Source organism: Phocoena sinus, chromosome 5 (genome assembly GCF_008692025.1).
Source record: "Phocoena sinus isolate mPhoSin1 chromosome 5, mPhoSin1.pri, whole genome shotgun sequence".
Classification (NCBI taxonomy): domain Eukaryota; kingdom Metazoa; phylum Chordata; class Mammalia; order Artiodactyla; family Phocoenidae; genus Phocoena; species Phocoena sinus.
In genome coordinates, this window is record NC_045767.1 from 121,098,204 (window position 1) to 121,113,132 (window position 14,929).

At 38.3% G+C, this 14,929-nt stretch overlaps 1 protein-coding gene across 2 annotated transcripts in view; it reads left to right on the forward strand.

Moving 5' to 3' along the window:
* Nucleotides 1–14,929, forward strand: part of PPP3CA (protein phosphatase 3 catalytic subunit alpha) — a 300,421-nt gene that overhangs the window by 233,492 nt on the left and 52,000 nt on the right. For both annotated transcript variants that reach the window (XM_032631851.1, XM_032631852.1), the window contains exons 6-8: nucleotides 853–992; nucleotides 10,692–10,769; nucleotides 13,174–13,268. In XM_032631851.1, the coding sequence (XP_032487742.1) occupies nucleotides 853–992; nucleotides 10,692–10,769; nucleotides 13,174–13,268 (313 nt within the window). The remainder of the gene's footprint in view (nucleotides 1–852; nucleotides 993–10,691; nucleotides 10,770–13,173; nucleotides 13,269–14,929) is intronic.

Below are 14,929 nucleotides of genomic sequence, written 5' to 3' on the forward strand. Positions count from 1 at the left end.
CATAGCTTCTAAATGTACCATGTTAAATTGAAATATGACTTTGCTAAACATTTATAGCTGGAAAATTGGAAAATGGATTTCATATGAGGACTTAAGGTAAAACTATAAAGCTTAAAAAAACAAAACAAAACAAAACTATAAAGCTTAGAACTGTGAGCTGAAGAATGACCAGCTAAATTGGAGTTCATTTTACTACTTATTGTTAAAATGGTTTGTACCCAGTAAAATGACTCCAATCTTCTTGGACTTTAATTAGAAACTTAGATATCCCCTAATGAGTGAACATCTAAAATGTCATATAGCAAGTAACTACTCTTAAAATGAAAGCCGTCTGTTCTCAGAATTATATTGTTGAATATAAACACCGTAAATCGTTCCCCATCCTGATTTCTAAATCAGAGTTTAATGGAGGCAGTAACAGAAATTTCCCCAAAGGTTAAAAAACAAAAGCTTCTCCTCAAGAAATGAAACACAGTTAGAGTCACATCAATTGGTAATAACTATAACACTAGGCTGGATAAAATAAAAAGGAGAGAAAGACGGAGAGGAAACCAGGAGAAAGAAGAAACAGAGTAAAGAGTGGGAATTAAAGAGGCAAGAGGGAAGCAAAGGGTGAGCTGAAGGCAGATAATAAATGAGTGTCAGGAGGAGGAAGGAAGGAAAGTTCGAGAAAGGTGAAGAGTGGAAGAGTGGGGAGGAAGGAGCACAGGTCAGGAGAGAGGTAGGGGGCAGTTCACGCTGTGCTGTGGCTGGGGAGCAAACGTGGGTACTGCAAAATGCTGGTTTCTTCTATTTCTGAATTCCAACTTTCCAAAGATTAGTATTTTGTTCTCTGTCTTCTATTTTTCTTAGTTAGACCGATTCAAAGAACCACCCGCTTATGGACCTATGTGTGATATCCTGTGGTCAGACCCCCTGGAGGATTTTGGAAATGAGAAGACTCAGGAACATTTCACTCACAACACAGTCAGGGGGTGTTCATACTTCTACAGGTGAGGACGGAGAGCTCCAGCTTGCCTCTTGGAGCACGTGACATTCGTTAACTGTTGTTATTCACAGTACATGTATTTGATTTAGTTATTATGTGGTATAACGTTTCTAGGAAGCAAGTACAAATGAAAGGTTCACTTTGATAGCCTGGTTCAAATGGGTTCTTAGCCCTTGGAGAATAAAAATATAAATAAGTAAGTAGATAGAGAAATAAATGAATGTATCTATATAGACATATAGATATAATATCTGGTGAAGAATAGAAAAGGCATAAAGCGGCAAGTGGCTTCAGCATGACAAAGCAGCTGAAGAAGGTAGTAGGTTTAGTAGAAGATTCGTTCTGTTTCAGGAACTGTAGGGAAAAATCCAGTGCCAGCCTTGATTTTCTTTTTTCTTCATTCATTATGTCTCACTTAAAATTATTTTTACCAGTTTTCATAACTTAAATGAGAAAAGCAATGTCAAATTGATCAATTAAATTATTTTCAAGTTATTCTTAAATTTTCTTAAGTTCATTGGACTTCCTGAATAAATTAAAATTAGCAGCAACCCAGTATATAGGTGCCGTAGTAAATTTATTCTTAGCACTTTGACAAGCCATGTTGACAAAAATTTTATAGTAATGTTTCTATTTGCAAATGTATGGGCATTTGGAAACATTGCCACCCCCAATAACATTTCAGAGCACTTCAGGAAGAAATCAACACCGCAGTTGGGTTTTTGCATATCCTCATGATTTTCCTGACGTCTTAGTTACCTCAATTTTAGCCTACTGCATTTTATTACCCCCAGTTGCACTAGGTTCCCTTATCAGACATATAGTTTGATGTGAAAGTGGCCAGAATGAAAGTGCAAAAGAGATTGTGGAGAAGTTGAGAATTTAAGTTCTAGAATACATAGTCTTTTTTTTAAAAAAAAAACTGAAAAATCATACCTGATGTTCACTGAAGTTTACACTCAATTCCTGCCCTGGCAGCCAAGCTAATGACCAGGCTGGAAGAACTCTGTAAAATGCATCCAACCACCTATCTTTCATCTCTAGAGTAAGCAGATATCATCCTTCTGCATAACATTGATCAGAGTTTATTCTGGAACATTTTGGTGGAAAATTTTGTTCCATACATTGTTTTCCTTATGGGGGAAAAAGTTTCCTTTTCTTTATCTGTTAATGTGATTGAGAAATTGAAGCTTGCGAACAGAAAGTCTTGAACACTATAAAGCATCATTCAAAGAATGGTTTTTGTTTTAAATATTAAGAAAGAGGTTTGTCCCAAGCTTATTTATCAGAAAGTTTACAATTCATTTCTATGTTTTGGAAATTTTGGCTAAAATTAAGAGTCATGGTATAGTATTTCTGAAAAGCCTAAGGTTTCTTTTCAGTAATTAGTTAATTGGAGAGTAGTCTTTTATTAAAGACTTTCCAACTTTTAGTGAAAAGTTGTATTGTTGAAATATATCAAAGCCAAGTGTTCAGTTTTTCAAATCTGGTGTCAAATCCCTAATTATACCAGGAATGTTTAAATTACTTATTTGATACCACTGAGTTGTGCTTCAATAATACAATATCAAATAAAATATAAACCTCTTGATTTCGATATTAAGCCATATTGCATTAATCTTTTTTTAATTCATAGTATAACATTCCTCTATTAGTATTCTGAGTCAACTATTCAAATATATCCTAAATAAAGTCCTTATATATACCATATATATAAGGTATATATATATATATACCATATATTATACATTCACAAAACAAAAAAATACCATAACTTTATATATGTTATACGGTATATAACTTATATATATATAAGTTATATACCGTATAACTTATATAAAGTTATGGTATTTTTTTGTTTCGTGAATATAGACACAGATGTGTTTACATCAGACATAAAGTCCATCAACTAGATAATGGGAGGATTATGCGTGTTTTCACACTTTTGTTCTCACCAAAATTATTAACTCCTCTCATCAGAGGTTCTTAAGAGATAATGATCGCTAGCCATGAGAAATGCTGACTGTCAAAATCTACGGCCTATGTGCTCTGAGAAATGACAGAGCAGTGTGGATTGTTTTATCTGAAGAGAAAAATGACTCACACATTCTCCTAGAGCTTTTTGATTCTTTTGTCTTTAGTGTCATCTTGAAGGTGTCAAGCCACCTCTGTGGTAATGGTTTATAAAGCTGATCTAGGGGGCACAAAGGAACAATAAAATTGGTAAAAGAACTTGGTGACAATTACCTGTTTGAGTTATTGGCAGTTAGTTTGATCCACAACTCCCAGTTTTATTTCACGTGTCTGTAGTTTGTATATTTAATTTGCTATGCCACCCTATCCATGATCTAATGTATTACCTGGGCCATGATTTAAATAAAATGAAGTTATACAGGCTTCCCTGGTGGCGCAGTGGTTGAGAGTCCGCCTGCCGATGCAGGGGACACGGGTTCGTGTCCCGGTCCGGGAAGATCCCACCTACCGCGGAGCGGCTGGGCCCGTGAGCCATGGCCGCTGAGCCTGCGCGTCCGGAGCCTGTGCTCCACAAAGGGAGAGGCCACAGCAGTGAGAGGCGCGCGTACCGCAAAAAAAAAAAAAAAAAGAAGTTATACAGATAGATGCATCTGTAAGAATTTGCCAGTGCTGCTCATGAGTTATAGAAGACAGTCCATGTGACAGAGAGGAAGGAATCCATAAGAACTCTGCTTTTGCCCCAGTGCTACCATCATCTTTAGAACCTTAGACCAGAGTTTGCATACTCAGTGCCTATAATGTTCAAGTAACTAAGATGGTTGAAGCAGCCACGCACTAGAGTATAAAGGTTCATGAGGATCGTGACAAATCAGAGGTAAAATTTCATTTTCATGGAGACCATATGAAACTGTCAGCCAGGTTTGGTGCTTTGGGTTGTTTACCTTGGGGGCATCCTGTAAGCTTTGTGTTCTAGGTATAGCTTGCTTCAGAAGAAGTGAGTTAAACCAGCCATTTTAAAGTTCCTCTATATGCTGAGATTTGAAGAATATCTTGACGGTCACTTAAAACGTGTTTTTGAAGCTACAAATGGCAGCTCACTCAAATCACTACTGGTCTCTTAATCACAGATCAACAGCCTTTCTTCTGTTCACAAGCTACCCAACTTTTCTTCTACAGTTGACACTCTTGTCCACCCCTTCCACCTTGAAATGCTCTGGTTCCTCCTTTTCCGCATATCCTGATTCTCCTCTGACTTATCAGGCAGATCCCTGACTCTTCTCCTGCCTCTTTCTTTGTCTTCCTCTTGCTCTTGACATTTTTCTTCACACTGTTCCCAGGAACCTCATCTATTCCCTTAGCTTCACTGTAAACTTTGAACTCTGTGGTTAGATTACCAGATCTATGTCTGGTCTCTTTGTCTCTTTCTCTCTCCTGAGCTCGAATTCTCTATGCCTAGTTTTCTGCTGGAATTTTTATCTTAAATGTTCCATTGTCACCTTATCCTGAACTCACCTTGCCTGAAAAGGTTTATTATTTACCTTCCCACTTGCTTAATTCCCACTGGAGATTTCTCCTGGTTTTTCTGTTTCTATTAACAGTTCATTTTCCCAGTCACACAGACTAGCAAATACCTTTGCTTTTTCTTCTTGTGCTGAAATCACCACCAACCAGTCATCACGTCTTATTGACCCTTTCTTTAAAATATAACCAGCATCTAGACCATCCTGCCTTCCCTCCCTCCCACTCTGAGTTCAAGACCTTCAATTTTAGCCTGTCGAAATCACACCTGATTTCACAGCACCTTCCTATCCCCTCCCCTCAATTCACACTGTTCCATTCATGGGTAACCTTTTGAGAATTCATTCATTCATTCAATTATTTAACAAATATTAGCTGAGCACCTACTATATATGCCTTCCATAAGGTTTTATAGGTAAAGTCCCCGCCTTTGAGTGAATGACAGTCTAGTGGCAGAGACCAATAAATAGAAACTGATAAGTTGCAAGGTGAGTAGTTCTTTGATAAATGTGGAGGTTATCTCTCACACACACACACAAGGATGAATGGGGTTTAAGGGGCTACTCATGGTAGAAATGTTATTAGACCTGAGTGTTAAAGGATGAGTAGAACATATCCAACCAGAATCAGTGGGGGAAGCTCTTGAAGGCAGGGAAGTGGTGAAAAATATGAGGAAGATAAAAACTCTGGGAATTCTAGAAAGATGACTACCCAAATGGTCTCACTTTACCCCCAATCCCAAATTACAGGTAGCTGCTTTGGTATACACTAAAGCTGAACCTTCATATAACTAAGCTATTCTACTCCTATTTTTATATCCACTAGAAATGTGTACACATGTGTGCCAAAAGACATATACAGGATTGTTCATAGTAGCAGTATTCATAATAGCCAAGAAATGGAAACGACCCAAATGTCTGTTTAGTAGAATGAATAATAAACTGTAGTATATTTATGCAGCTATATACAGCAAATGGGAATGAGAAAAACTGCACAGAACAACATGGATGCATGTCACAAGTATAATGATGAGTGGAAGAAACCAGATACTAAAGAGTGCGTACTGGGTGATTTCATTGATATAAGAGTACAGCATTAGAGAAACCAAGTCTATAAGGTTAAAAGCTAGGATGGTGGTTACCCTTAGTGAGGAGGTGGTGGTGACTCAAAGGACATATGAGGAGTTCAGGTATGTTCGTTGTCTTGATCGTAGTGTTAGTTACAAGGGTGTCCACTTGTAATCGTCTGATTGGTGCAACTTTCTGTAAAGATGTTATACTTCAGTAAAAAGTTTGCCTTAAATAAGAATTGCTCACTGCTCTTGAGGCAGCTGGCAGCTGAGGACTTGAGCTCTGGTGAAGTTCTGGCAGGAAGGGTTGGAGCCCTTCCAGACTTGATCCCTAGTGGGCAAAATGAAATTTGTTCGGAGAACCTGGGGCAAAGAAAAAAACACAGCAAGTCCTAGGAAAAGATAGGCCTGACAGCATCCGGGCAGTGCCAGGACACCCCAGGGCTAAGAACCCATTGCTAGGCCCCAAGAAGCAGAGGAGGATCTGGGCAGGGGGGCAAGTCCTCCATACTACCAGGCTGAGAGTGGGTGAGGCACCAAGGAGGCAGATGGAGGCTTTCTCTTGGTCCACTGGCAAGGGATTGCAGGCTGCCTGCCTCTGCTTCGCTGGAGCCAGTGAGGGAAGGAAACCCTTTGCATCTCGCACCTGCCTAACTGCCCCTGTTGAGGCTCCTCCAACAGTTGTGTGTGAGCTTCAGTAAGCTGACAAATTGCTGCTGAGCATTTAGAATATGAAGGCAAATAAAACCGTGTCTGTCTCTTAAGGCATTCGCTATTACTGGAGAGCAGATGTATAAACGTAAATTACACTACAGTGTGACAAGCGATGTATTAGATTCATATGTTATGGGAACATGGTGGATGTAGCAATTTTATGCACCTCAGGGTGAGGTAGGTTTGAAGGGAAGGGTTCACAAATGATAATTTAGCTAAGGCTTCGCAGAAGAGTGGGCCTTTGCAGAGGAACAAACAAACTCAGGGAAAGTAGATGCAAAGGCATAGAAGCATAAAAAGGCATTTTAATAATGCCTGCTGGCTATTATCATGGTTAAAGCATCTGAAATCTACAAGATTTATTTCAAGGTCTAAAATAGAGTTTAATATTGCAGGAAACAAAAATAATAAGAGAAGCAATAGAATGAGTCTAATAATAGCTGTTCGCTCTAATGCCCAGCCACTTTTTCTATCATTTCTCACATTTTTGTCTTTTCTACTTTCTTTACCTTTGTTCATGCTCAGTCTCCTCCCTCTTCCTCTCCTTCCTTCTGCGGAATTTAACCCGTTGCCTGTCTGCTAATACCCATAAGTTATTGCCTCTAAGGTCTAACACAAGTCACAACTAATAAATGGAACAGCTACTGCTGGAATCTGGGGTTGCTGACTCACGTTCTGTGGCGCATTCTTACCTCCACACTGTGGTAGTGAGGAGACAAATAGGAGTGGCTGAATGTCTACTGCCATGGGCCAGGCACTGGGCTCGGACATCTACATATATTGCTACTTCATCTCAATTCTATGAAATAAATAATACTGTCTGCATTTTTGCAAATGGGGTAATTCAGGCTCAAAGAAGTGGAATAAGAACCCAAATCTAAGGGTCCTTACTATTCCATGGAAATTTCCACCTCCCTTTCTACTCAGAGAAGATGCATTTTCTAGTGCTTAAGGAATAATCATATTCCAATAGAAAAAAACCCAACATTTTCAAAGACTACAATAGCTTCTTTCCCAAATTCAGCAATGCGTGCTGGTAAATGAATATCACAAAGCTGAAAGCATCACTGGCCTTCACCAATCCTTGAAGCAAGTGTCGTTAGAAGACATGTGCAGGACATAGGCTTAAAAAAAAAAACTGTTCCAGGGCTTCCCTGGTGGCGCAGTGGTTGAGAGTCCGCCTGCCGATGCAGCGGACACGGGTTCGTGCCCCAGTCCGGGAAGATCCCACATGCCGCAGAGCGGCTGGGCCCGCGAGCCATGGCCGCTGAGGCTGCACGTCCGGAAGGGGCCACAACAGTGAGAGGCCCGCATAAAAAAAACAAAACAAAACAAAACAAAACAAACAAACAAAAAAAAACTGTTCCAGCAGAATCACTCATACAGTTAGATTGCGCCTGACAAGGGTAGCCCTGTGGAGGGGGATGAGTGGGGCTGAGATTCAGCCTGCCCTCTGCTCAGAAGGCCATGGCCCCGGCTTGAGCTGATCAGTCTGGAGGAGGAAAGGCTCTTTTTTCTTGGTGGGTTCAGAAGTGTCACCTTATTAATGAAAAGAGAAAGGAAAAAAAAAAAAATACTACAAGATAGATATTTTTCAAAAAGATTTCCTCAGACCCACATGCTTTCTTTTTTGCTTTATAATTTCTCTACAAAGCATTACTATTTTATCTTTAATGTAGTTTTTTTAATTTAAAAAAATATGTTTTACCTTGCTACCTAGATTATATCTTCAGGACAGAAACCATGCCTTGCACTTATCATACCACCCCTCCCTGTGTCTCATAACAAATGGAAAGAAAATCACCAATTAGTGTTTGATAAATTATTGGTGAATTAATGATTTTCCAACTCTCTCTATGGTGTTAAGGTGTCCTGAACTCTGCTTTTCCTACCATTCTACGTGTATCTTTTTTAATGCTTTTCAGCTGAACACTTTGTGGTTTATCATCATTTCCATTAAAAAGCATAAAAATGTTGTAGAGGGTTTTTTCCTAATATTGTTCAAGAAATTATTATTTAGAAAAATGTTTGTAATTCTTAGAAAGTTCAAGTATTTGAGTATGCATGCTTTTACATTTCTAAAAATCTTCTTCAAAATGAATTTGCTCCAAGTAATCAAGTGTTCCTCATTTAAAGCTATTAACCTAGCAAATTAACCTAGCTAGGTTAATTTTATCTTCTTCAGATTTCCATTAAATATAAGATGTATATTTCCATGGGGGAAAACTTAGCTTAAACACATAAGGGTATCAAATTTAGCATGAAGAAAATATATTAAAATTATGTTTTCATAAGACTAGGTAACTTCTTCTAAAAGGAAAAACATAGATAAAAAAGAGCAACCAAGCCATTTGCACAAGGGAAAAGGTGACAAACGTAGACAAACAACCTCTGTCTTACAGTGGTACAACAAGGCAGTAGTGTCTTTCTAAAGAAGCATTTTGAGGGCACAAGAAATGTAAGTACACTGCTTAAAGAGATAGGGAAGGAACATTTATTGAGTGCCTCCGCTACTCTGTCACCCTTTGGCTGGGCATCTTGTAGCTAATATGTACAAGCAAATGCGCTATTTTTGAAGACCAACCAGTGTCTCTGAAATTAAGGTCTCTTTTGTTGACACACTGATCTGGAAAAGTGATATACTCACCTTTTCCCAAAGTAGAACAGAAGTCTTTGACGGCACCTGTTGGCCAACTCTTGATCTAGGTACCATGTGGACACGTTTTCATGTAGACACTCTGGGTGGACCATCTCCTCCAATTTGTGGATCATGCTAATGTTCATCAGTTAGGTGGTTTATTTATTGGGATGACCTGGGAACACTAGGAAGGGAAGGCGGCATGGATGTCTCCTCTTTCTCTCTCCCTAGCAAATTGCTAGAATATTCTAGAAGACACATGTGCGCGCGCGCGCACACACACACACACACACACACATGCACACAAATATGTGTGCACATGTTGCACATGCACAAAGACTATTTTTGATTTCAGATCCCACTTTTGCCAAAGAACTGAATCCTTTTTATAATCAGTATCTCTACAGTGATATGCAATCTTAATGGTCTTTTTTTCCTCATAATCAGAGAATTCTTACAAAATCTGTAGCATAGAAATGATTTTCATCTTCTCTTTTTTTTTAATTATTTGAGTGACATATATTAGTATTTCCCCAAAGAGCTATTTTTGTAATTGTGAATTGTTTCCTATAGTATATGTAGTTTAGGTTCTAGTGAATATCTGTAGTTTGTTTATGTTTAAACAAGCATTGGTTTGCTGTCTCTTGATTTGAACTATCTAAAATTTATTCATTTTTATGATATACATTTTTCTCATTAAAAATTCTTGGAGCAGAGATAAAGGGATTGCAAAAGGTCTTTCAAGTTTAGTTTGTAATTTGAATTTCATTTTTAATGAAGTTTTCATCTTTGGTTTTGAGACTTTCTTAACAGACAAAATCATATTGATTGTATATTTGATATTTTTATTAAGTCACAGGAAACAATGTCTTAAGATAAAATTCTGTTGGTCACATTTAAAGTACACTTTTTAAATCTTGTGGATTTCATAATTCTGTTTAGATTTTGAATGATATAATCAGTTGATATACCCATAAAGAAGTTGACAGTTTGACTTTTCAGAAGACTTACTCTCTCCCACTCCCTAGCTCAGTCCTTTCTGTCAAGCTCTCAAGCAGGCACCCAAATACAAATAATGCTATATTTGAGAAAATTGGGATTTATACTTTAAATTCCACTCTCATGTTGTATTTATGCTTCCGTTCACTTTGTATTTAGATGTAGACTTAATAATACTGATTTTCTCTATGAGTTGGATACTTTTCTAGTGTCGTTATATAATAACAGCATTCTTTTTCCAATTCACACACCTCTAGCCCTTTAAAAGTACAGCTATAGGGAATTCCCTGGTAGTCCAGTGGTTAGGACTCAGCGCTTCCACTGCAGAGGGCCTGAGTTCGAACCCTGGTCAGGGAACTAAGATCACTCAAGCCACGCAATGTGGCCTAAATAAATAAAAGTACAGCTATAGGCAGATGCAAACTATTATAATGGAATGGATAAACAACAAGGTCTTACTGTATAGCACAGGAAACTATATTCAATATACTGTGATAAATTATAATGGAAAAAAATAATGTACATATGTATGTATAACTGTATCACTTTGATGGACAACATAAATTAACACAACATTGTAAGTCAACTATACTTCAAAAAAAAAAAAAAAGTATAGCTATAGGTACTTTTTCTGCCACAGTGGAAAACCTGTCCTTAGAACCAAGAGGCTTGTTTCATGAATGATGTATGTTTGATTATAATTGATCCAATCACATAAATCTGGATGTTGTAGATAAATGTGCTACTCTTGATGATTTCATAACAGATACTTTTCTTTTTGTCTCTGGCAGTTACCCGGCTGTATGTGAATTCTTACAGCACAATAACTTGTTATCTATACTCCGAGCCCATGAAGCGCAAGACGCAGGGTGAGCCGTTTTGTGGGTTTATGAAAACCATGCATTGCCCTTTGTCAGTCCCTCATATGCTCGGCGGTGGAGGTTCTCTTTGCCAAGCTCTCTGCCTGAAGGAATTAGACCTAAAAATTGCCTTCTGGTGATACAGATATGGCAGGGTCCTGGGGAATAAGTAGTTGCAGATGTGCTGTAAAGTCCCCTTTAAAATCCTTTCATTTTTAGCTTGAAGAGGTAGACTTTTCACCTGGCTGTCTTAAGCACTGTGAGGCCACCTCCTTTTACTTCTTTCAATTCCTGCTCTTACCGTTGTCCCGTGAGTGAGTAAATTGCCTGCTACTTTTCAGTCTTGGCTGGCAATGTGGATGAGAATGACACATACGTATTTAACAGGTATTGCATGTTGTACTCTTGTTTAAAGAATATCATTCCTGATCCCAAGTTTTAAAGGGCAAAAACAAGAGACATTCAAATGATGGGGAAAATCCTATATTCTAACTAACAAATGCATAACATGATTTTGTAATATCTGGTAAATTTTAAAAATGTAAACTGATTCTAAGGATTTAGAAATCTAAAAAATATCAGTCATGCACTTTGATGGTACATTCAATCTACATTTGGGAGATAGGCATAGGGAGAAATAAGCATAATTAATTCTAGGATTTGAAGTCCAATACCCTTCCCAGTAAGCTCCACTGAAAGGCATTGTTTTGCCTTCAAAAGCTTAAGCTCATTCCTTCATATTCTAAGTTTTCTGAAAAGGAGGAACATTTATTTGTATAATCTGTGTACTGAAATTGGGAATTCAGATGCCTGCATTCTGAAGTAAGCCCATACCTGTGATGATTCTGAATCAAGGCAGATCCTGTTGTTTTCAAAATTAGCTTGTTTCAAGCAATCAGTCAGCAAGTATGAACTGATCCAATTTTGTGTGCTCAGTGCTCTTGTAGCCAATGTTCGCAGTAACCTATTGATATACCCAGCCAATCAGGTCCTCAGATAATTTTTTTCACTTTTCAGGGCAGTGGTGTCACCACTACTTTTTGGCTGACTGTCCCAACTGAACATGTTAAGCAGATTTATCTTAATCCCATGATAGACCTGAAATCCATCTGCTTACTTGAAAACAGGTTAAGTGTGTCGATTAAAATCAACAAGTATATTTGTTTAAAATGAGCAGTTGACTGATTCATTGGGGAAAGTTGAGATTATGTCATCCAGATTCTTTGTTTTTATTTGCTGTCAAGTAGGTGTAATCAGCCAGAGTTTATAAAGTCAAGGTACCAGGATTAAGAGTGTCACTATCTTTTCCACTCTGATTTTTTCCCCCAACAAAGCTCAGTTCCATAAGCAGAATAAATACTTCTAGGACATTTCAAAAGATTTTTAAGGGGGTATTTTCTCTTGGGAAAAGTAGTATCAAAATATTTGTAAAATTATAAACTTTAAAGTCGTTATTTAATCTATATAAAGGTACTATTTGAGGCCTGTTTAGAACCCAGCTAAATTAGGCATGATTAGTCTACCAGAAATAACTGACGCAGAAGAACCAAAGAATGATAAAATTTTGTTTTGCACTTTAGGAATTTTTCTAAACTAATATTCCTGAAATCCGTCACATAGAAGTCGTGAGATACGTTTTCACCTTGATGGAAAAGAACCAAATCTCCTGTATTTTTTGATTTGAGGACTAGAGTCCTATTTTTGTCTCAGTGAAAGAAAAGTAACTGGATTGTTAATTTATTTCCAAACATCTTGCAGAGGTTTCATTACTGATTGATTAAATATTTCCCTGCTGAGACAATAATCTTTGACCTATAGACACCAGAAGAGATTGGTAATAAATAAAATTCTAAAATAGAAACAATTTCAGCTCGTATAACCCATAGATTTAACCAGACATTCTATGAAAAGCAAATCACTTGGTCTAGGCAAAATGGATTTATATAACCATGACAGAATATTGTTACAAATAGAATAATCAGCCTGGTTATTAGTGGTAAAGTTTTGTATATCGCACTGCTTATTTAATCTATTTATGTTAAAAATATTGGCAAACGTCTGAAAAACATGGTAGGTACAGGTATCTGTGTACGAAAAGCAGCCTTTGTCCTCTCTATTCAACATGGAAATGAATTCTGATTTTTCACTGAAATCCACTCTCTCCCAGGTCTGCTAAACTTAGAAAAGACCTATTTTGAAATTGTACATATGACTGTGCGTCTCCATTGTCACCCTCAAAATGAATTGATGTCTGTGTATAACAGACTTCAGAGAGAAAATTTTTAGTGCCTCCATAATTGAATTCTCTTTGAATAGTAAAACTTAGCTTTAATTTTCTATTTCTAAATGTCTATTTTGATATCATCTTTTTTCCATACTTAGCCTTGTTTTGACTTGTATTTATTGTTTTTAGGTACCGCATGTACAGGAAAAGCCAAACAACAGGCTTCCCTTCTCTCATTACAATTTTTTCAGCACCAAATTACTTAGATGTATACAATAACAAAGGTGAGTGTTTTCAAATCTCTCTTGGAGTTTTGTATAGTATGTGTAATAACTAAGTTCTCTTTTGGTCTGGTTTTAATTAAGCATTTTTAGTCATTCTTTTTCTCCTTACTTTTTCATTTATTGTTTGATGCAGATTTTGTGATTATCTTCAAAGTTCCAGATTCAGTTGGTCAGAGGTGGGAGCCCAGGCATTGTTATTTTTTAATTGTTCTCTAGGAGATTCTAATGTAAAGTAGGGTTGACAGCTACTGCTATGATAGGTATAGGCTTTAAAAGAAAGAATAATTGAGAGAAATCCAAAATCATGCTTCTTAAGAAGGATAGGGATTTAAATAAGAATAGTGTGACTGCACATGTAAAGGATTGTGAAAAATAAGCAGAAAGAAGCTATAGCTTGAAATTCAAATTCAGATCTCATCTGTTGAGCACCTACAATGAGTCAGACCTTGTGATAGGTATGTATTCATTTATTTTTTAAAAATTGAATTAAACTTTAAAATAAATATCATTTGCCTCCCAGAGTGAGTCTCTATGGTAACTGCCTTGCCCAAGGTCACTCAGTTAGGTAGTGATGAACTGGCATCAAACCGACATCATCTGGTCCAGCATCCTGTACTTTCTTTCTGCAACGCTGTATCTGTGGCCCAAAGGAGACCAGGAAAGGAGAGGGCATTATTTACTGACTAGAGAAGAGAGGGGGAGCGGGGGCCACATTGTTTTCTTTCATGAAGGTAATCTCTTTATGAAAGGAAATGATGTGAGGTGTTAGAGGTGTGGCAGAATGAATGAGAAAGTGTGAAACAGTCATTAACCCTCCTTGGCATTGGTCTGGATAGTATATATGCAGCATTTCTGAGTGTGGCTTTCTGAGATTAAGAGAAATGAAACAGAAAGAAACCAATCAAATAATACATGTGAGGCCGAATACAGGCCAGGAGAGGCAGGAAAAGGCAGCCTTATCTCTGAGCCAGTCTGAAAACTCCTGGAATTGGGAGCCTTTCCCATGCCTCTGCGAGTCGTGAGAGGCAGCTTCCTGTCCTAGGCTGGTGTCCAGGATGCCTTCCCAGGCACCTGCTTGCTGTCCTCCGTCCTTATGAATAGGTTGTTACCTTCGTTTCAAGCCTGCATTCCACTTTCCCCTTGGGAAGTGGGTCTCTCCCTTTGCCTGTACCCTGATCTCCTGCTTCGCACTTTCCCACCTCCCGCTGAGGCCTGGATACTGAGGCTCATACCTTCTGGATCTGTCAGGGATCCTGCTCCAAAGGGCAAACCACATGTCGCACTTCCCAATCTCTACCTCTCCCCAGAGGAATCTGCGCTGGCCTACAGATACAGTTTCTGACTGTCCAACCCCTGTCCCCATGGCTCAGAGAGTGACCCCTGCTGGCTGGAGTTTGCTCTAGCTGCACAGTCTGTTTCTTTGCCATTTTGACTCTGGGGGACCCTCCCCTGTGGCCTTGGGGCATGGTTGTCAGTAGGCACAAAGAGTTTCAGCCACAACCACGGATGGCAGCATGTGAGGGATAGTTGTCCCCCTTTTCTTATTGCCTAGTTCCTAGAAAAGAGCCTGCCCTTGGTTCTCTGTGGCAAGAAGCATGCAAAATCAAGTAAAACATGTTCTCTGCATATCAAGTGCTTATCAACTAGTTGACAGAGCAAGA